General features: G+C 43.9%; 1 protein-coding gene across 1 annotated transcript in view; it reads right to left on the bottom strand.

Moving 5' to 3' along the window:
* Window positions 1–2521: 2521 nt before the first annotated feature.
* The window catches only part of Kiaa1033 (KIAA1033 ortholog), a 47873-nt gene continuing 27328 nt past the window's right edge, over window positions 2522–23066 (bottom strand). Inside the window, exons 19-33 of the mRNA XM_005374605.2 lie at window positions 21751–21856; window positions 21127–21243; window positions 20223–20391; window positions 19767–19921; window positions 18094–18168; window positions 17711–17815; window positions 15759–15893; window positions 14774–14882; window positions 11425–11491; window positions 10752–10838; window positions 10131–10278; window positions 7745–7841; window positions 7007–7203; window positions 6633–6732; window positions 2522–4748 (exon numbers count right to left, since the gene is read on the bottom strand). Coding sequence (XP_005374662.1) covers window positions 4681–4748; window positions 6633–6732; window positions 7007–7203; window positions 7745–7841; window positions 10131–10278; window positions 10752–10838; window positions 11425–11491; window positions 14774–14882; window positions 15759–15893; window positions 17711–17815; window positions 18094–18168; window positions 19767–19921; window positions 20223–20391; window positions 21127–21243; window positions 21751–21856 — 1735 coding nt within the window. The 3' untranslated portion in view covers window positions 2522–4680. The remainder of the gene's footprint in view (window positions 4749–6632; window positions 6733–7006; window positions 7204–7744; window positions 7842–10130; window positions 10279–10751; window positions 10839–11424; window positions 11492–14773; window positions 14883–15758; window positions 15894–17710; window positions 17816–18093; window positions 18169–19766; window positions 19922–20222; window positions 20392–21126; window positions 21244–21750; window positions 21857–23066) is intronic.

The following is a 23066-nucleotide window of genomic DNA, read 5'->3' as shown; positions in this document are numbered from 1 at the left end:
CAACGATCCTCCTGTCTCAGCCTCCCAAGTGCTGGGACTACAGGCATGCGCCACCACACCTGGCAAACAATTTTTAAGATTTGCAAACTGCGGGTGATTTCTTCCCCCTTCCTACTGAAATGTGTACCAGTGCACAGGTGCCTAAATGAGGTGGGCAGGGAACCTCTTCAGGGGCCCGCTCGCCTCACCAACTTCCGTTTCCCGTCTGGATTTAGCACCCCTACCATCAGATAACCTCTAGGGAAGGCAGGGCTGCCTGACGTCGCCTACCCAAGCTGAGCCCCTTAATCCTTTTAGGCCTAGTGTTCATTTTCGGAACGCCATGTAGCAGTGTTACATAATAAACATTCTTCAAATTCTTGTTCCTTGAATTTTTCTAGGTAACATATGAAATTTCATGCAAAAATTCTAACATTGCAACCTTCAGCTTAGGTGAGTTAATGAATTTCAGCCCTTAAGAAACCCAAATCTGCTTATTTAAAAGGAAAGAGCTGGGGCGGGGAATTTAGCTCAGTGGCACAGCGCCTGCCTGGCAAGCACAAGGTCGTGAGTTCGACTCCCGGTACTGGAGAAAAAACAAAAAAACAAAACAATTTCTTCTAAAAGAAAAGAGTTAACACAAAACAAGTGCATTCCACTTGGAGAGGAGAAATAACAGGCTCTCTGCAGTAGCCAGCACTTACAGTAACATGGAGCAGTACACGCATACTGGCTGTTTCCTGCGTGTACAGTACTGTGTACGGACTCATCCGCAAAACCCCATGAAGCCCGTACTCTCCTCAGCCCATTTACTGCCTGCAGAGATTCAGCAGAGGTGAGTAAGCCTGCGGCAAGGGGCAAATCAGGACTCAGTCGGCCCTAGAGGCTGTGCTGCCAGCCCCTGTGCTGTGGACCTGACCTCCAAGACAAGCCATCGCCCCAAGTTTCTCAACCCATTAAGCTTTAAAGATTACCCTAACAGTAGCTCTGTCAAGGTATCTTCAGTGCCTTGCTACCTTCTGTGCAGATTTCTGCACAGATTAAATAACTGAGTATTAATTTGTAGACAGGTATTTTTCCAGTACCAGGAGGCTGAGGCAGGAGGATCATCACAAGTTTGAGGCCAGCCTGGACTACACAGTGAGTTCAATGTCAGCCTCAACTACATAGAGAGACCCTGCCTCAAACTGTGTAAAAGAAGGTTATTTCTTGGTATAAAAGTTAACTCCTCCACCACTTTAGTGATTACGAGGGCATTACTACAGAGTACTTCAGTATACGCGTCTCCCATGCATTGTACAATATACTTACAGCCCTTAAAGATGACCTCAGAGATAGGGTACCGCTTACGTGACGCAGGGCCAGGCTGCGGAAACACAGAAACGTATGTATTGGCCGAGCTTTTTTTATACACTGTGCTACGTGTAAGGCTCTGCCTTTTTCCACCATGAACTCTAAACGCCCTCAGCATTCTGGCATCTCCTGCAGTCAGTCCTTACGACTTTGCTTATATTCTGGATTCTTCTCATCTGACACCTTTGCCAGGCTGGCCTCGAACTCACGGCAGTGCTCCAAGTGCAGAGACTACAAGTGTGCATCACCACATGCAACACATCTGACATCTCTGACGACCTATTAAATTCTTCCAAACAGCTAAAAACTGGCTTTAAAACATGCTGCATGAAAACCCAACAGGACATGCACTTTGCAAGGTCTGCGGTGTGAGTCTAGAAAGAGACTCGTGTGAAAATTATTTACACTAGTGAAAGTCTATGATTTTTACATTTAGCAAACCCAGCAAAGAAGAGTAACACGGGGGTATCCTCCTTCCTTCAACGTTACACGTCTGCTAACCTCCGAGGGGTGGCAGCAGTTCAGAGGATCGCGTCTCCTGCCTCTAGCGCTTTCAAAACTCTTGTTCGTTAGTTTCAGTTCAACCCACGCTTGAAATCGGGGCTGCAGCTATGTCACGTATTGAGGACTGCATACCATCAAGCTTTGCAAAGACTCAGCGTGCTCAAGGAGGGGAGATGGAAGTTCTTCACCAGGGACGCAGACGGGACCCAACCCTAAATTAATTCGCACTTGAACTGTTTTCCCTATGGAGCTGCAAGCATTTTTTTTTTTCCACATCCAAAGGTTTATCTGATAAAAACACAAAGTGGTGTAACAAACAGAGAGAGAAAACTCTGATCAGTGAAGTCTAATGCTTGCACACTTTTATTTTTTTTTTTGTTTTTTTGAGACAGAGTTTTACTATGTAGTTTAGGCTGGCCTTGAACTCACCTTGTAGCCCAGGCTGGCCTCGAACTCGCAGCGATCCTCCTGCCTCAGCCTCCCGAGAGCCGGAATTACAGGCGTGCACCACCACGCCCAGCTTACACGCTTTTAAAAAGCTGTCAAATATTACAAATACCACAAATTTTGCAAGCCTTTCTAAAAAAAGACTCCATATTATTTTCCTAAATTTAAAGAGAACCCGCCCAAAGTTAATTTTAATTACTGGCTAAATGCAATTCTGAACATACACAGCAAGGAGAAGGAGTTTTCAAATTGTATTTATTAATATTTTACTTATACACAGTGTACTCACTGAGCGAGGAGGGGAAAGCCCCACTCACGCGAGGTAACAACCTGCCATCTTTTCCGAACTCTAAGGAGGGCTGACAAACCTACGATCAGTCCTTAACTCCTGAGAATCTGAACATCGTTAATTTCTCTGTGAACCTAAAACCAATGCGCACATTACTTTTAAATTACAGTGTCTGAAAAAATATTAACATTCCCATGTTAGCAAAGAAAAGCATCCTCTAGGATACTCACTCAGGCTGAGTGCAGCAGCACCCCCAGCTCTGCACCTGATGCCACGGACGTACTTCGTCTCCGAAGCTTCTACTGTGAATACGTGAACTCGTGCGAGCTGATCCACACTCCAGTGACCCTATTTTGAACTAAGGGTAAGGTGATCTGTCACCTTCTTCCCGACTGTAGGTATCCAGGGAGTCGCTCAGCATGAAAACTCTGGTGCTGGTAAAACCAGCGGCTGACACGCGGAGCTCCGGAAAAGAGCCAGTGACGCTCTTCTAATTGTAACGGCTATCCCCTCTACGGGGACAGTTTTAGGAAGTTAAAATCAGAAAACAATACTGTTGCTATGAAATGGTAACTAATTTGATATAATCAAATGCACTATCATTAATATAAACATTTATAATAAAGAAAATATAAATTATTAATTATGCAGCATGCTTTAGGGCCATTTCTACAGTTAGTATGAGTTAGAGATATCAGATGCCTTTAATCCACCCTTGTCCATGACTCTATGTCATGTTTCTGTAACAAACAAAACTCATTTTCTACATGTTCTGTTTCTTCCGACTTGAACAGTGAAAGTGCCTATCTCAGGCTGAGAAAGCAGCCCCGAGCCCAGGCGCTGCGCGCTGCGCACGGACAGAGCTGGGGACCCCCAGTCTGAAAGCTGGGAGTGAAGAGCAAAGTCAGAATTCCAACCGGGCAGAACCCCTTGCAGGATTTACCCAGAAACGGTTTGCAGGCAAACTTGACAGAGAAATCAAACACTTCCCAAGATGATGCTCGTTTCACATTTAGAGTTTTAATCTTGCCTTTTCATTGTAAAAGTACCATTTCACTACATTTTGAAAAGGTGGTGATTAATCCATTTATTGACTAATATACCTTTACAAAAATAAAAGCTTGCTGGGAATTAAATTTACTGAAAATCTTTCTGCACTTTTTAAAATCAGTAAGTGATTTATGCTGTTAGAGTTTTATTCTCACAGTGGTCATCTTTACACAGCCTGCCCAGTGCACTTATTATTTAATCCTGGATCTGAGATTATACTTGTCATAGAGAGTCTGCCCAGACTGGCGCCAAGATGTGGGTTTAACCGGACACACAAGAACCTGAGTTTGGATGTAGAAATCATTCATTCATTTTTTTCTCCTATCATACAGAGTGCCTTCACTGCAAGTGGCGCTTCCAGCAGGGCTCTATGGCTTTAGCAGGATTTCCTCTGAGCGTGGAGCACACCTTTAATTTAGAGAGCCGTTGGAGGGGCACTGCTCTCCAGGCATGTAAACTGGTTATACAGTGTCTGCTCAGAGGAGGGGCCCGCAGCCCTGCGAGTCACGTCACGGGAGTGACCGCGCAGGCCCTCGCTCCCACTGTGCCCAGCCCGCTGCGCCCCTCCAGCATCACAGCCGTGTGCACACACTACTGAAGCACGTCGGTGTCTCCATGAACGTCAGGCGCAACTCCTTTACGAAAAGAATGCACTGGCTGTATACAGGGTATGCACTGAATTTCCAAAGAGTTCAGATAAACAGGGACCAGAGACCTGTGCAATCCAAATTACACACACTCATGTATACCACAAGAGATCTGAGGCAACCGTTTAGGAATCTGGATTTGCTCTTCTGTAAGTTCCTGTCATGTAACTGTTCCGAAGAGCATGTTCTAGCCCAAAGTCCAGGGAAATATCCAAGTTTATAATCTTGTTCTCAACCTCTAAAAAGTAGAGCCTTTGGAAGCAGAATGGACCTCACTTTAGAGCACTGCCTCCGTAAGTTCCAACATCTAAATATTTTCCAGAACACGACCCAGGAAAGATTCATCACAGCTTCTGACCTCCTTCCCTCGGGGCAAAGTAGGAACGCACTAATGACCTCACACCAGCAGCATCATTTCACAACAGGGTCCGCTGACACGGCACTGTCCGATAGGTCTCCATTGCTTGTTTTTGTTTCTTCTGGAAGCAGAATGAAAACAACAATGGATATATTTATGTTCATTTTTTAAAAATTTGTAAGAGGTAAATAAACTCAAGAAGTGATGTATTACTAAATTTCAAATTCAGAAAAGGTTGCATCTGGCCAGGCATGGTGGCACTCGGGAGGCTGAGGCAGGAGGAGTGTTGTGAGTTCGAGGCCAGCCAGGCCACAAAGTGAGCTCAAGGTCAGCCTGAACTGCATAGCGAGACACTGTCTCAAAAAAAAAAAAAAAAAAAAAAAAAGTTGCATCCATCAAATATTTTGTTTAAATTTTTTTTTAAAACCCCTTGTCTCAAAAAAAGTAAAATTAAAATGCTGAGTGTGGTGGTGCATGCCTGTAACTCCAGCCCTTGGGAGGCTGAGGCAGGAGGCCTTAAACTTACTGCAAGTTCAAGGCCAGCCTGGGCTACATAATGAGTTCAAGCCCAGCCTGAACGTCATAACAAGACCCCATCTCAAATAAATGAATGAATCACATTTTTAAAAATTAAAATACACTTTTGAAAACCTAAGCTAAATCCTGCGCGAGTCCTAACTGGCGCTTCCTGGGACAGTGGAGCGCAGAGCAGAGCACTGGGCACGGGGCGCGGGGCTTCGCAGGAAGGCGCCCTCCCACGCCTCGGCAGTGCCTGCAGGGCTCCGTCTCTCCACAATTGAGAGCATACTTCCGATTCTTCCAAAAGGAGCCTAACATAACACCTACAAGTCTCCATGTAACGAACACAGTGGTGCCTGGGCTCACACACTTCGTTCTAGGATTTTGTGTTTGTCATCTGTTGTCACCCGTGTTTGCAAACAGAAGCATTCGTGAGCCGAGGTACCACTGTCCTAGGTATCTCTAGTTAACAGCCTCAATTTTTCAAGCAAATGTCTGTTATGCAGCACAATTCTAAAAATGACCGGACACATTCCTAATAAATGTTAGTTACTATTTAACTTATACAACAAAATCCAAGTATAAGGTAGTTCATACTAAGTCAATTATCTAAGTAACTGCCTCTAGTCAGTGTAACAAAAAATACATTTTAAAGCCTGATTTAAAATTAATAAAAACGTGTTATTTTATAGTATTTCATATCTTCAGTTATGAAAATCTCATGAAACACAAATAAAAAAAGAACACATAAACTCTAATTTGAGTCAACTAGTGCCTATACTGTATCCAGTTGTAACCTTCCAAACAGAGAAAAATGTGAACTATGCAGTATTTCCTATGACAGAAGAGAGAAACCTCTGCTCTTCAAGACATCTGAGCTACAGGCCGCTCTGAACCACACTCGGGACACTGCGCACACAGCCCTGAGCAACGCTCTTCACGTGCAAGCGTGGAGGCCACTTTCTCACTCTCCTCCGCAGACCACCACGGACACAACCCTGCCCGGGACCGCAGCCCCAGAAATGCCCACCGGGCTGCACTGCGCGCGCTGCTCCAGGGCCTCACTGTGCAGCACGGCAGGACATGCACATTTACCCTCCTTGCCACCTGCCCCACCTCACTGCCACCCTAGCTGTCCCCCGAACTGGCACCTTCAGATCTCATACAGGCAAGCAGTGAAAGAACCAAAACTAAGCTTGTTAAATTTTATTTGGTTAGAAGAGGAAGCAGAATCAGGAGTTAAGGATCTCACCACCGAGTGAGATGTATGTTGCAATCTGACAGGATCCAGGATCCAGACTGCCTTGTGTTTTTAGTGGATGTGCTGCCGAAGCAAGCACTGGCTTGTGTTTTTAACAACATGTATTTCTAGGTCTGTATTATTTTCCAAAAGAATAGGGAAGCTGGAAATCTGACAAGAAAATGAGATACTCATGTCTGCTGTTAAGAGACTTACTGGTCCTTCCAAATGCAGCCGATCACTTACCTTCCTTCTCTTTCTTTTCCTGGTTCTCTTCAGCTGCAGTCTTGTCTGCTCTGAAGAAAATTCTCGCACTGCTCAGTGAAAAATACAGCAATTCAAATTCCTAAGTAAATAAATTTGAAATAAAAGGGGAAAACAGTTATGGTAGAACATCAAAAATACTTTCAGAAGCTCTGGCAGAACTCACAAATACAGAAACTGAACCAACTAACTCACCCATTTTTAAGATTTGAGGCAGTTTGCAAATACCATGAACTCTAAAATATACTCTTTTTACCACCGCACGCCTCACTTCTTAAAGTGGGGGTGAGCACATGGCTTCTGGTTTCCAGAGACTGAAAAGTAAGTCAAAGCAGAGTCGCCGCTGCAGCCTCTACCTGTAAATAGACGTCCAGTCGCTTCTGAGTGAGATTCATGGTCTGCAGCAGCTTTTCATCCTGACTGGCTGAATGCACGTTCTGTTGCTTAGCAACCGCCCTTATCTCCTTCAAGTATTTCTCTCTCACAGACTGGAACCAGTGAAGTGAATCAAACTCCTGGTACTGATCCAAAAGCTTTAGGATGTAAGCCACACCTGCAGTCATTAGCAAAGCCAAAGCTCAGTGCCAGTAAACACAGAGTCCGGTTCTGTTCCTCCCCCCACAGCTCTTGCACTAAGCTCATCACTCTGAACTAATCGTCTCAAATCACACTTTCCCACATAAACAGGTTTAAGCAAGATGGCTTAATTGTTCCTTTAAAAAAGATGTAAAAGTATAAAGAACTAAAAAAGAAAAAATCATTTAAGAAGAAAAAAAATAAACCCCACAGCCAAGAAAGTCACCTGGAAAAACACACAGCTGTAGGACAGAGAATAAAAACTTGCCCCATTCAGAGAGAACGAGTGAAGAAGCTACGAGGAAGCCAGAGGAACTAAAGGCACAGTGCTGAAACCGAGACAGCAGGAACACAGCCGGAGCAGAAGGCAAAGTGGACAAGCGGCGGGCAGCGCCCAGAGGGAGCCGAGGCAGTCGCAGAAGATAAGAACGAGCAGTGCCCGTGAAAAGCACACGACCATTTTCAAAAGCCCATTTTCAAGGTATGGAGTTGACACAACAACAGCTCATCACGCTTACCCATGGCAAAACCATCATCCGTAAAGGCGGCTCCGATTTTATTCTTTTTATTCAGTTTCTCCTTGCAACTGATGGAATGTTCTACGAAGTTGAGGGTCTGAAAACAGATAACAGGTATCAGAGTCAAAAGTAGGTTTAGGAAATGTTCTAAATTTAGTTCCTGAAAAAGACATTTCAAAACTTACACAGTACACAGGGTCCGCTGGCCTTGGATACACGGGGCCACGGAGCGCGCACCCACGTGGAAGGTGGGCACCGCTCAGCCCCCCCTCACCCCCACAGGGCCAGCTCCGAGGGCCGTTACAAAATAGCATCTGGATTTCAGACAGGAGGACACTGGCAGTAGACTCCGTACTTCAGCCCAGGCCACAGAAGTGGACATGGGCATCCAAAGTGGGCCTATTTCCTCCCAAGCAGAAGCCCTCTTACTACACAAAGGGTAACGCTCATTTCCGCCTGCTCCGAGCGTTCTGAAACACTGCTTCTTCCCAAATTCTTGGTTCAAAAAAGGATTAGTAGCCCTTCAGCTAAAGGATAAATTCCTCACAATAGTACTTTCTCTTGAAATCCTGCTTTTCCAAAATATCTTCTAAGATTTTTTTGGTGGGGCGGGTACCAGGAATTGAACTTAGGACCAGGCAGGCACTGTGCCACTGAGCTATCCCCCGCCCCCAAAATCTTATCTCATTGAATCATTTACTCGATCGAGATCCACTGAAGCTCACTACGTACCACACTCTTTTTTTTTTTTTTTTTTTTTGTTTTTGGTTTTTGGTTTTTCTCCGGTACCGGGAACCGAACTCATGACCTTGCGCTTGCCAGGCAGGCGCTTTGCCGCTGAGCTAAATCCCCAGCCCCCCGTACCACACTCTTGACGGAAACACGGCCAGCATCTGGAGCTCACTCTGAGCAGCCCTGACGCTCACGGCAGAACTGCTGCGCATCTGCACATTCAAGTCACACCTGGCCCTGAGCTTCAGACTCGAGGCCAAGGGAACTGAGAGACTGACACTTTTATTTTATAAAACGTGAATGAAAATAAAGTGGCTGTGTCATGGTCGGCAGAGCTCTAGAGGAAGGCAGACGGCACTGTTTCCAACACAATTGTGACAGTGAGTGAACACCTATCAGCCTGTCCTGGAGACAAAATATATATATTGAACTTCGATTGCCTATAGAACTTATTTGGCAATTAATCATATTATTTATGAAACCTCTTATCAGCTCTTATTAAAGTCCTTTTCACGCAGCTTGTCGTTCTCCTAGAACTAGACCACAAACTTGAGCACAAAAGCAGCATCCCACATTGCTTCACACTCTCAGTCTGGTAACTGAATCCGCACAACTCCAGACTCCTCCCGAAGCTCGCCAGGGCCTCACTGAGGCTGCTGCTGGCTGCGGCGAGCTCTCCAGACCGCGAAGGGCAGGGAGCGCTGCCCTGAGATGGCTGCGGGGCCAGGTGGTCAGGCAGCCTCGATGCTCATCTGGACACCAGCCTAAGACGAAAGGGCGCTCACCACACAGAGACACGCATGCATCTGTGCCACGTCACAGTCAGGAGAGCTAATGATGAAGGCACGAAACAGAAAATTCATAAGGAAGAAAGGTATCTGTAGGTGACCGGCTATTTCCCATTTCCACCAGGCGCTAACAGTTATATCGTAAGTAAGAAGATACATCAACAATACAGGTGACAATATAAAAAGTTACTGTTCTGTAGGCTGGAGCTACAGCCACTCAGCGATGCCTAAAATAAGCAGCTCTCCACTTACAAACTGCAAACAAAAGACTTAGTTACAGAAACCTCGAGGGGAAAGTAACCCGTACTGACTCTCCAGACTCTTAGCCCCATTTTCCCCACTGGAACAACTGTCTTTATAACGCAATTTTTCAAGACTTGAGCCATACTTAGGCAACTACGGAATTAGAATGGGGCACTCCATCTATTTTCACAAGGAGAAAGCACTGAAAGTTCACTCTGAGTGTATTTACTATTGAACAGAGAAGTCGTCCTCAAAGAGCAACTTCTGAGAGGTGTTAGAAGCAGCGTCCTATCACAGCAGTTACTGCCGGCCCACAGGAAGTGCTGAGTGTGACTGCGGTGTAACTCCACCCACAGACTCTGGGGCACACGTGACAGCACATACCCAAGTGATCCAAAAACAGCAGGACTTCTCTGTGATCTACTAATAAGAACCTCTCTCAGCTCAGATCATCTCCATCCAAGCAGCCAGTCAGCAAACTTCTAAGTAACACTGAGGTGACGTGTAGTTTCACCTACATCACAAAGTCAGGGACACAGTCTGCATCATGCTACAAGGAAACCGAAATTATTTATCAATACTTCTTTTTTAAAAATTTCATTTTAGTCTCTGCAAATACTCACTAGAGGCGGCACAATGATATAGAAGTTTCGGAGGTGTATATTCTTTGGCCTTCGAAATTCTGGTGCAAAAACATCCACAAGCATTTTGAAATACTCTGTGCCTTCGGCAGAATTTCGTGTGTGATCACTGAGAACTGAGTCCAGATGCCTAAAAAACAGAGAAGAACAAAAATAAAATAGCAGTAATGGTTTAGGCACACTTCTTCAAGTCCATCTCCCATCAGGTCAGGTCACAGCACTCAAGCAGGACAACTCCCTGAGTTCAGAACGTACGCAAGGAGCTTCCGAGCGCTATTTCGTTAACTGAGTCCCTAACACAGAACACAGCACCCTGAGACTGAAGAGTTCCTGTTTCTTCTCCATTAAGTGTGAAGCCGAGACTATAATTCATATAATAAAAACACCGGCACACGTATTACACTTTACCCTACGGTCTTCCCTTTCTTGTTTCACACAAACACACCTTTGTTTGGCTTTTCAAGACAGGGACTCCCTGTGTAGTTCAGGCTGGCCTTGAACTCAGTGGTTACCCTGCCTCAGCCTCTGAGTGCTGGGACTATAGGCCAGTACCACCCCGCCCAGCTAAACTTCCAAATTTAGATTATTCCAAAACTAGGTTACCTTGCTGCTTTTAACGTTTCTTCTGCAAGACCTTCTTCTTTTACTAGTTCTTCAAAATTTACAATATCTTCAATATCAGGCACAAATCTAAGTAAGACATTTGGGGAGGTATTTATTAAGGCAACTAAAACATGTGCAACTGACAGGAAAGTGTAGCATTCAAAGATTTTCAACTATGTGCTTCAGGAGAAACTCTGCATTCAGTGACACTGTTAATATCACCACTCTATTGCAAATCATATTTTAGATATCACATTTTAATCCTTAAAATCACGTACTCTACCGAGACTAATTATAAGCAATACTGACAAAATGGGGGCTGGGGATTTAGGTCAGCAGCAAAAGCGCCTGCCTGGCAAGCGCAAGGTCATGAGTTTGGTTCCCAGTACCGGAGAAAAACAAAACAAAACAAAACAAAAAAAATACTGACAAAATGATTTAACTGTAACCCTAAGAAAAATAAAGATTTTCAAAAGTCTAATGAGGTCTTAAAATTTAAGGAGAAAAAAATCTAATTAGCAGGATTAATGGTTTACTTCCATTTTTCCTCACAACATATATTTACAAAGACGAACACCTTCTCTATGAATATTACATATATATCACAAGACAAATTTAAAAAACATAACTGTAAGCCGGATAAACACGTCAAAGATGATGTCTGCATCCATACCTAATGGCACTGCTGCTACAGTGAAGACCACCAGATCTTATCATCCGCACATAGCCCATGGCATTACCTTAAAAATCACACAAAAACCACGTGTTTATATGTACAGTGAATTACAAGGTTCTCACTCCTCAGTACCAAAATATGCTGTTTTACTTCAGTTCTTCCTCCATAAAAAAAAAAAAAAACGGTTGTATATTTCTGCACTTATAAAGTACAATTATGTTTCATTACATACCTTAAGATAAACTTACCTCTTTTAATTGATAAATTTATTAAATGCACCCAGAGACATTGTGTGATCCAACATTTTAGAGTATCAATGATTTCTTCACTCCCACCTTCAGAGACCGCCCCACACCACCCACCGAGAAATCAGTGTGCACGTTTACATATCCAGAAGAAAGTTAAAATGTAAATGTCCACGTCAAACTCGGGATCTGTAACAGCATCAGGATGTCTCCCTCAGAAACTGGCAATCTCTGTCTGCAGCTGCTCGCAGCAAATGCCTTTAAGCCATCCCTGACTTCTTCCTTCCCGTCCCACTTTGTGTCTCATCACTGGACAAACTAGTGTTGGCTCCGCCTGGAAAACGTAGCCAGAATCCAACCATGTTCACCTCTTTCGCAGTTCTCATCCTGCTCCAAAACATCACATCTTGCCTAGAACACTAGGACGCACAACAGTTCCCAACGTCCCCACTTCCACCTTTGTGTCAAGTCACACCCCAAGCTTTTACCCACCTGGCATACAACGGAGAACCTTTCAGAGATGGCTGCTGCCCAAGTCCCAGAGGTTTACCGCCACTAGCAGCTAGTGATACCTCAAAATCCAGCATTTCCTGAAAACTCTACACATGTTTCCCGTTCCAGAGTGAAACCCATCCTTCCGGTGGACAGCACAACCGGCTCGCTGCTCTGGCACCCACCACTCAGGTCTCTGTCAACTCCGTCCAGCCCCAGTAATCCTCAAGAATGCATGGCACACTCTGGCTTCTGCGCTCAGTGTGGCTGTCTGGTACTGTTTCTCTGGACGGCACAAAGCTTCCGCCCCTACGGGCTGTAGGTCCCTGCTCACGTGTCACATCTGGGAAGTCCTCCCTGAACGTCACCGTGGGCACTCTGTCTCCACAGGCAGCACTCCTTAGTGCAGCTCAGACAGCGTCTCACTCACCACCCCACACACTAAAATCAAGCTCCACGAGCAGAGCCTTTCTGGCCTCCACTGCTCCATCCCAGAGCCAACACATCCCGCACAAAGCAGGAATCCAGCACAAACTGAACTGAACTGAGCTGAAATTACTTGGGCCACAGAACTCACAAGAAGGTAAGCATTAGCCATTCAAAATCACTAGAGTAACGTGTTTCAATGCTAACCAGCCTACAGGGCCCCTGAACCTATTTTAATGCCCACCCCAACTGTTTTGTTTTGTTGGTTTCTTGAAACAAGGTAGCCCATGGTGGCCTTAAATTCACAGCAAGCCTCCTGCCTCAGCCTCCCGAGGGCTGGGATTACAGGCGTGCACCACCACACTCAGCTGTTTCTTTTTCTTCTAATGTGCATCTCAGAAAAAGCAAGTATCTAATTTCACTATTTTCCTCCAAACTGTCCGACTAACGTCTAGTTGATCAAAATGTGACAAGCTGGCACAGCATAGTGGCAAGGAGCAAAAATTCTGAAGCCAGACTTCCAGGGTTCAAATGCAGACTGCGGCACTTGTGAGCAGTAGGACCCTGCTCAACCTATGCAGTCTCTCTGTATGTCAGCCTCCTCGCCAGGCCAAGTCAGCCCTCGCAGGGCTCAACCTTCGTTTAGGGCCCTACAGAAGAAACATCAGCACCCAGGAGCACTTGCTGTCCTAACCAAGAATCTGGAATGAAGGAACGGAACCAGTACTCCAGGGCTGTGAGCTCCCCACTCCTCAGCACACACAGCACCAGGGCTGTTCACTCAGTAAATGCTCAGCGAACAGCAGCAGTCCTCAGTGAGTCCAGCAGGCAGCCGGCCAGAGCCTCCATTTTGCTCCCAGCTCTTCACTCCTTTTCTCAAAATGATTAACCGACTCAAAAGCACACTGCAGTGTTTTACAGGCAGAGATAAAGAGCCTGTGTTTGAAAGAAGTGAATGAAGAGTAAAATGCTGGGATAAAGTAAAGAGGGGAGCATCCCCAAAGGGAAAGCACGCAGAGGAGCGAGGCAACACTAGACACCACACCGCGCACGTTCTTCTCCGTGGCCATGGGTGCAGAGGCACACCAGGAACATGAACTGCATGCTAAAGCCCATGACCTGAACGTTACGTCTTAAGATAAAGTCATACTTTCAAAAAACACAGAAACATAAGAAAATTAACAGTACAGGCAGTATTCACCCGCGGTAAAACTCTGATACCTGTTTGTGAAGAAATACAGTCACAGCAACACTGATCGAGAAAGACAGCTCGGAATGTGCTGTTGTATACTCTACACCTAACTCCACATGCACAGCAGATGGGCATTTGCTCTGCAAAATTATCTTCACCAGAATTTCAAAAATGGTTAAGCACTACTGCTCCAGTAGTTTGCCAACTAGGCTGGCCATGGTAACACATGCCTGTAATCTCAGCACTCAGGAGGCTGAGACAGGAGGATTACTGCAAGTTCAAGGCCAGGCAGGGCTACGTACTGAGTTCAAGACCAGCCTGAACTACACAGTGAGATCCTGTCTCAAAAAGAACAAAAACAAAACACAAAAACTGATTACATGGCTACCTCATGGGGCTAATGGGAGGGCACTTCATGCAGGTAATTTTTGGGAAAAATGCAAAGGAGTGTAACATCTTGTTAATCTGTGATTATATCTACATGTAGTTGTTCCTCTTAAGTACACTATACTGTACTTCAGAAGATTAAGTTCTAATCATATGGCAGAAGTACAAATTATCTACACAAGTATTAAAATGGTATAACAGAAAAATCATAGCATTTAGCATTTTATTTGTACCTCAAATTATATTTAACTTATTAAATTATTATCTTTTCATATAAATATTACATATCTTCACATTTTGGCTGTAATGTGACAGCACGTATTTAAAAGCTCAAAATGATGCTTTGAGTAGTGGTATCCAGTAAGTACTTACCAGCTGACTATTAATTTTGAATATGACCTCTGAGATGATTAATCTGATGCAAGAGGTTTTATTAGCTTTTATTAGTCTACAGTCTACCAATTAGTTCTGCAGCAAAAATTCTGAAAAGAAAATTCCCCTAGTGGTATAGCACTGAGCTGAACATAAGCTATTTATTAGTATGAGCTATTCAGGGCACGCAATCCCTAACATCTGTGCTGTACTTCTCAATATAATAACTTACCGATTTGGCTAATGAGTTGCCTGAACTGGTCAAGGTAGCTCTGTCCCTCTGGTGTTATTCCAAGTTTTCGGATGCCTTGATTGAATTTTTCTGCTCTATCAAAAGGGTACTAGAGAGAGAATTTTGAAATAATCTTTAGATCCTGAGCCAGAAAATGACTTTCAAGTTATCCACACCAATACTACTTTCTAATGTTATTTCCTTCTGCTTTAAACAATAAAACCCTCAAGTCTAATGACAAACAATTTACAAACTAGCCAGGCGTAGTGGCATATGTATACCTGTAATCCCAGCCAGTCAGAAGACTGAGGCAGGAGGATAACTGTGAATTCCAGGCCAGGATACCTAGTGAGTTTAAAGCCAGCCTGAACTACATAGTGAGACCCTGTCTCAGAAAGATAAAATTAAAATTAAAATTAAAATTAAATAAAAACCCCTCATGTTCAAAGTCAATACGATTTTTTTCTTCTTGATATTAACCAAAGGGAGTAATAATCAGGGCCCTAAATTTAAGTTCCCCACCAGCGGTATTGGTCTCTCATCCCCAACAGCTCTATCAGACTGAAAAAAAGGAGAAACTAATCCCTCTTAGAAACATCTGTCCACAGACGTGTGACCAAGTGGATGGAATACACGCTAATGCAACTGCTCCAGAAACGGAGTGGGGAATGGGAGCAGGAGGGCTGGCCCACACATTGACAGTGTTTAAACATTTCAAAGTAAGCACTGTATTACTCTCAAACTACAGAAAGGGAATCTGGCTGTACTGATCCTTCCATTTTTCCTTACGTGGAATCTGACAGAGAATGCAAAGCACAGGCTGTAGGGGAAAACAGAACGAGCACAGAGCCAGCCTCAGAGACAAGTGAAAGGTAAGGAAGAAAGCTAAAAGCCCACTGAGCTCTAAATAATGAATTCTACATAGACATTTACCACATAGTTACCAGCTGAATCAAAGCTGAGTTCCAAAGAACACAAAGCATACCTTATGATCATTTTGGTCCTTAACTTCCCTGAAAAACCGAATGTCTTTAATCAATCTGGATTTGATATGCTCATCATACATAAATTGGCTAAAGATGTAAAACTTCTTTTTCAAAAACTGGTAGGTGAAATTAACCTATAAAAATTGAAATTCAGAAAATTGGAGAAAGTTAATATGAAATTAATTTCAAATCAATGATACTAAATAACAAAGATCTCAAAAGTACTATTTGTAAAGTTCAACCACAACAGACCTAAAAATATTTAAATTTGCCACTGCCCAGGCTGACCTTCTTCATATTTTTGCTAAGGAGAAAGAAAGAAAAAGTGGCGCATTTCCTTGTGAAAGGACACAGCTGCACGGCAGTGGGAGACACGGAGCCCGGCGGGAGACTGGTTTTTAGCCAAAGCCACTGGGAATCCTGGGCTCCTGGCCTTAGACTGCTCAGTACTAACTGCACACGAGGCGGAGGCAAGAGTGTGCTCTGGACTTTCTGAAGAAACATTCATTATTCATCAGCAACTAATTCTGAACATCTTTCATGCTCAGAGCAACGCGCCTGGCCTCATGCTAGATACGGCCATATTCTAACCGGAGTGGTAGCCATTTTAAATAAGTACTGTTGAATAAATTGCATCTCAACTGTAATGACTTCTAAAAAATTAAAGTGTGAGTGCTCTGGGGATGAATAACAAAAAGATTCAGAAAAGTCTAATGAGGTGAGATCTGAGCTGAAACTGAAGTAAGATCTGAGCTGAAACTGAAGTAAGATGACTCCTAACTCACACAGGGATGCCCTCGACCAACTCCCGGGGCCACTGCCCTCCAATGTTACTATCACTTTCTGTACAGTAACACCCTGCTGCTGAGCCTGCAGCTCCCCACTCACAGAAGCGAGGGTGCGGGCAGAAACGCTGTGCCATGCTGCTCTTTTCCCACTGCTCTGCTTTTATCTTCTCCACAGTCCTTCCCCCCGCCCAGGTGGGTGACTCCCCTGAGAGTCCCACCCCTACGCTCCCTCCAGGTTGCCTGTCTCCCAGTGTGGCTGACCAACTCCTGTCAATGTTGATCACCAGAAGAGCAGGCCATCCCTAGTGCCTAGCACAGGGCCTGAGACACATAAAATACACCACAGTACGGTATTCTGCTACACGAATGCTTGAAATTAAAGTCTAACCTCAAAAGGTCAGAGTTCATCTTCGAAGGTTCAGATGTGATCTCCACATAGATAACTTATTTTACATTTCCAATCGAACTCTGACTAGCTACGTGTCACTCCCTTACTGTTAACCAGCAGAGCTCCAATCACACCATCCATCAGCTCAACCCCTTCAAAGCCTCCTCTCTACTGAAACAACCCCAACTTAGCTGTCCAATCTTTCCTGACCCCTTCACTCCAACCTAGTTAACATGAAACAATTTAAGCATTCACATTTTTTTTACTCTTAGAGAAACGAACTGTGCCCTTATCACAGGTCAGTTCCAAGATTTTTTTCTCTTTTTCCTACAGAGGGGAAAGCAGCACACACGCTCAAGTGATCTCAAATGAGTGCCCATTTCTAGGAGGATTGCAAACTGTCTGATATGGATATCAGTAATTAGTAACCTCTCTTCAAAAGACTACAAATAGCATTAAATAAACTGCTCTCTGGGACTCAGTTTGAAACGCCACTTTCAGAGAACGTCAGAGAATCAACACGATACACACGCTGCTCACAACAGCCCTGTGAGGGCAGGCTGTCCTGGAGAGCCTTTCCACCCCAGCTCCCTCCACATCCAATACAACTGAAGTGTCAGATTTTCTTAACTCCACCACGAGGGAAAATGAAAATTCAGGGATAAGAGAGACAAGCAGTAATACACATTTATCAGATTATCCTGTAAGAAAACTCTCTTCCAAATTACATTATCAGGAGTACATTAACCTCCCAACCACCGCAACAGGTGCTTACTGTGGTGTTCATGATGCCCGTGCCATGTGTTCGAATGGAGTTAGCAATGTGCCGAATGTTAATAGTATTCAAATGTTTGTTATTGCTTGTTCGTTCAATAAAAATCTGCAACGAAACAGACTTATGCTTAATACAATACAACCCATAGCAAACACTGATGCGCTACCCAAACAAAATTTACAATTAGTTTCCTTAAAGGCAGTTTGACTATAAAGCCACTCAGACACCAAAAGCCAACAAAGAAATAAACAAGATCTCTGAACAATTACTTCTTGTTTTATATCATTTACTTATCTTTACCCTTGAAAAATCAATTTCTTGCCCTTTAACCTTTCCACTATCTACATACCCAGATTTAAAAATATTTCCTAAAGTCCACTCACCTGATTGTTGAGATTATAGAGGTATCGAGACACAAATATATGAATATTTCTCATAATTTCCAGAACATCAAGGCCCTACAACATAATCCACATGAAAATACTATTATTAGTTTAACTCCTATCAATTAGTTAAAGCTCATATCAATATTATGACTTGTGGATTAGACTAATTCCCTGGTGAGTTTAGAATTACAAACTACATAAAAGGCAGAGCCAAAGGTTCAAGACCCTTGTGACAGGGACAATCAGGATGCGCTCCCTGCGGAAGCCTGGCCGCTTGTTATTTACCCCGTCCATGTGGACAGGAATGGTTATGTTTAGTGACAGAGACCATGAACCACAATTGTGTCCCCACGGTGCTGATCTGTCTTTCCAAGGGTCTTCTCTCCACTTTTCTAACAAGGAGAGGTATGGCCAGATCCCAGAGCGCAGTCACAGGACAGCTCTCACATTTCTAACACAAACTACTTTTCAGGTACTCTGCAAGGTTCTTTATGTGGAGTTTCCCAACAGTGTGCTACTGTGAAACTCCGTAAGTGAAGAAGACGAAGCCGAGAGAGTTCTCTGAGGTCAGACGCAGGGAGAGGCACACCCTTGAGATTTTACAAAGTCTAATGTCAAATTCCTACACTTCTTTTGATTACACCAGACCGCTTTCACTCTCGTTAAGACTCCCTCGTTCTTCACTTATTACTGACATCCCGTGGTATTCACACTCATCGCTCCACAGCTGCTCTGCAGGCTCCAAAGCGGCACTGCAACACCTGCAAGTTTCTATTACAGCTCTTCTCATTCTAAATCTCCCGTGAGACTGAAGTAACACAAAATGGAATGATTTCTCTTTCCCTGTAAATCCCTAACACAGGTGAGTGTCTAGCATATTCTCAATAAATACTAGATGTGTACGTAAGTGAATGGAAGGATACACGAACACATCCTGGAAATGATCTTACACACAGCAGGTTAAAGAAGAAATTATGGCGGTCAAATTCTGAAACTGAATAATTGTTTTTGATAAATATTATGTGGATTATCTTAGAATTCCATGCAAATCTGTAACATAAGCTGTCACACTCAGCTCCATAATGATACTCTGTATATAAATTATAAATATTATAAATTAGCTGCTTGAGTGAGCAACATCCAATGCTACTTTGCACTCTCTTTTTTTTGCGCAAGGTTTTGCTATGCAGTTCAGGCTGGCCTTGAACTCACTATGCAGCCCAGGCTGGCCCAGAACTCATGGTAATCCTCCTGTCTCAGCCTCCCAAGTGCAGGGATTACAAACCTGCACCACCACACCCTACTCTGGACTCCTCATTTTAAGAGCAAATGCATTTGCAACTATGGAGAGCATATCACCTGCCCCAAGACACTCAAGTTTATATACCTGTCCAGATTTTACATGCTGTGACTCTACCTGAAGCCCCTCAGGATCCCAGTCCATTTTTGAAATTAGTATCAATCTATATATATTTCAATACTCAACAGATGTCTGAGTGCACACTACAAGGCTGTGCAAAACCGGTGACATTGATTTTTATACAGTAGAGGCTTTAAATAAACAAACAAAAAAAAACCCAAACACCAAAAACCTCAAGTATAAAGACATAAGGCTTCCACTCTGTGTTCTCACTCGAGAGTCGGAGATGTGAGCAGCACCTCCCACCCACCTGCTCCAGCGTCTGACTGGGAAGATGCGCCTCCGTCATGACCAGGCCGTAGCGCTGGGTGGCTAAGTTTCTCATCTCACTGTAAGTGGCCCAGTCGTGAAGAGCTACCGTGGTGAGATTATAGAAAGTCTTGTCCAGGTAGTGAGTAACATAAGCTGCAAAAATGGAACAGAATTGTAGGGCAGGGATGTAGCTCAACGGCACGGCACCAGCCCGGCAAGCATGAGGCCCGGAGTTCAATTCCCAGCACAAAAAATAAATTAATTAAGTAAACAGAATTTTAATTCATGAGACAGTAAATAAGAAACTAAAGAGGAAAAAACCACCACTGCCTCTGAACATCGAACTTTTCCCTTTAACATAAGGGGCTAGGCACTAAAAACTGAAGACACAACCACATCCAAAAAGACAACCTCAAGGTCTGTCTCACTGACCCTTCAACAGACAGGCACTCACCTCGAATATCAATAAATCGATCGAAAAAGCGAATTGGATGCAGAGAGAAAAACAGCGCCAGGTCCTTCATGCCCACTTTGAAAGGGTTGCGGTCGTCGAGCTTCAAGTGCGTATGCACGGAGAGCCGCAGGTCTTTCTCTATCTCTTTGCACAGCTTGTCCAGCAGGTGCTAGTCATTAATGAAGCGAAAGCTGCAGTCGTTACAAGCAGGTTACAACTGCCATCTCCCCACATCCGCGTTTTGCCCCTGAGAGCTCTACATAGTGCACCGATGAAAAAAAACGCCTAACAGGATTGTGGGGTTTAGGGTTCTAAATATTATGTGGTCAAAATCTTACTGAGATCATTACAGAGACTTTGTTCTCCATTTTAAATCAATGACTCTTTTGTCAGAAGCAGTTACATAAACGCCAAGCCTTTACTTTCATGCTTTATCTCGCAAAGCAAATAAAAAGGTAGTAACTGACGGCTTCATCATAAAGAACACGAACGTGACACATGAAGTATGTGGAACCAGCAGCCAACTGGGAAGGTCTGGAGAACAGACAGCAGGAGAGCGAAAATGCTTCCCTTGGGGCAACGATCATTAAAGTGACAACTCCCTGTGACAAAGGTGATGAGACGGGCCACCTTGTCTGCTATCACAGTTTCAACACATGTATTTTGTTATACAAGTAATCCTTCTGACTACATACGATTCTCTTCTTAGGAGCCCTCCATATGAAATATTAACAGTTAATCGCTAAGGTCATATTAATAATTAAATTGTCCTAACCATACCCTTTGTCCTACATGGCGATTTACAATTTTTGGCTCAGTGAAAGTCTGCCACCATCTAAAATTTTTCTAAACACTGCATTCTACAACATTGCTGTAGTCTTCTCAATCTCAAATACAATCTCACCTCATTTAAAATTTCCATAATCTCCTTGTCGTAGCAATCCAGCAGGACCTCGTAGGACTCCAAATGCCTGGAGTGCATCATAGCGGGCACACAGTCTCGCAGGGCACTGAACATGTACTGAGAAGGAAATTACACTGGGCATGAATCTACACAATCGTATCGCTCATCTAAGCAACGTTACAAAGGTAGTTATCTAATTATCTACCTAGTGAGCAAAGCTTCGATCTGAAGGAAAATTATTTTTCCACAAATGTATTGCTTTCCCAGTAGTAGAGGAATCGAAGCATACAGTTTAGACTTAGAGAAATTCACGTGGAAATGAACAGTGAACAGAAACATGAATAACATCTGGTCCGCTGATGAGAAAATCCGAGTAGTATGACACAACTAAACTCAAGTGAATGGGAATGATCAGAAATCCACGGGGGGCAGCTGAATATATTGCAATTCACTTCATTAGTATTAGTATAAAATCTAAGGACGGACCGCACAAACACACACTGTCTACCGCACTGTATAAAACAGCATCAGCGTGAGGTTAAAGCAGTTCACTACAGCAGATGACCCATCTGACATCTAAGAAGTGACCAGATGAGCTCCATCGTTACTGTTATCTGCACTTACATGTAATCTAGCCGCATCGACAGCGCTTTCATACACATCATCCAGGTAGATCGGGAAGACAGCTCGATGCCAGTACAGAAAGCCGCAGTCACACTGCACCCGCACTCTGCAACACAGACAGCAGTCAGCAGCGCCACACCCGCAGCATCCCGCGGCGCTGTGGAAGAGCGGCTGTGCGAGAAGGGCAGGGCTTCTGCCTCGCTCACTCTGCACTTCTCCCGTCACTTAACACACCACTGGTGCACAAAGACACCAGGTATTTCTAAAACTGAACGTGGCACTGTCAGAATTATGCAGATCTACTTTAGTTTTACAGGTTTGGAAAACACTACAGATAAATTTTAAACAGTTTAAATTAAATTTATTTACAGGACTGGAACTCTCATCCAATGCCCACGACTATAAAGAAATAAAAATTTAAACGACTTAAAAATGTCGTTTCAGTATTATTTGATAGGACTACGCGCAACAACACTTTTACCACAGGCACCATTTTACCTGCCTCCAGGCTGGAAAGGAACTTTTAAAACGATGCTCAAAAGAACCTGATCCCATAAAACTGATCTATAATCTTTGCCACCAAATACTACTTCATACCATACAGGGTAACAAAATGATAATCAAACATCTTTCACGTGTGCAGTCCTAGGGAGTGAGCCCAAGGTGTCCCCACTGAGCTCCATCCCCAGCCTGTTAATTTACTGCTTTCTTTTGAACCAGGGTCCCACTGAGTTGCTTAGCTGCCCAAGCTGGGCTCAAACTTTTGACGCTCTTGCCTCAGCCTCCCGGAATGCAGGTGCCACAGGTGTGTGCTACGACACCCAGCTACACGTGTTATAATGAATAAGGTTTGGTATTTCTTCCAAGAATGGAAAAATTAAATGCCACTATTAAATGCCCTTAACTGTAAGAATGTCAGCTTCCTAAAACAATACGAAAACTATGAGCATAAATAGAAACTCTGCTGTAACTGTGATGCAACCAGGAAAATCAAAATTCCGAAGACTCATTTGCAAGAAACTTACTGCTTACTACATAAAAACAAAGCAAGCCACCAACAGCTACAACAATAAGCTTTAAATTAAACTAATTCAACTTCCTGACTACTGAGGACATAATTCAAATTCAATATAATCTCAAATAAAATGACAAAGCTCTGGGTCACAGCTCTGAGAGTCTTATACAGTAGAAATGCCAAAGTCTAGCAGTGATGCCAACATTCGTCCCGCAAGGCTCTGAGGCTGCACTGTTCTCTCAGTGAGTCCCCGGGGCAGCAGCTTCCTACGGAGGCAAAGCAACCCGCACCACCACTGGAA

The sequence above is a fragment of the Chinchilla lanigera genome, unplaced genomic scaffold (assembly GCF_000276665.1).
Source record: "Chinchilla lanigera isolate Chin_1 unplaced genomic scaffold, ChiLan1.0 scaffold00004, whole genome shotgun sequence".
Taxonomy (NCBI): Eukaryota; Metazoa; Chordata; class Mammalia; order Rodentia; family Chinchillidae; genus Chinchilla; species Chinchilla lanigera.
Note: the sequence above shows the minus strand (reverse complement) of the source record. Positions and strands in the feature narration are given on the sequence as shown.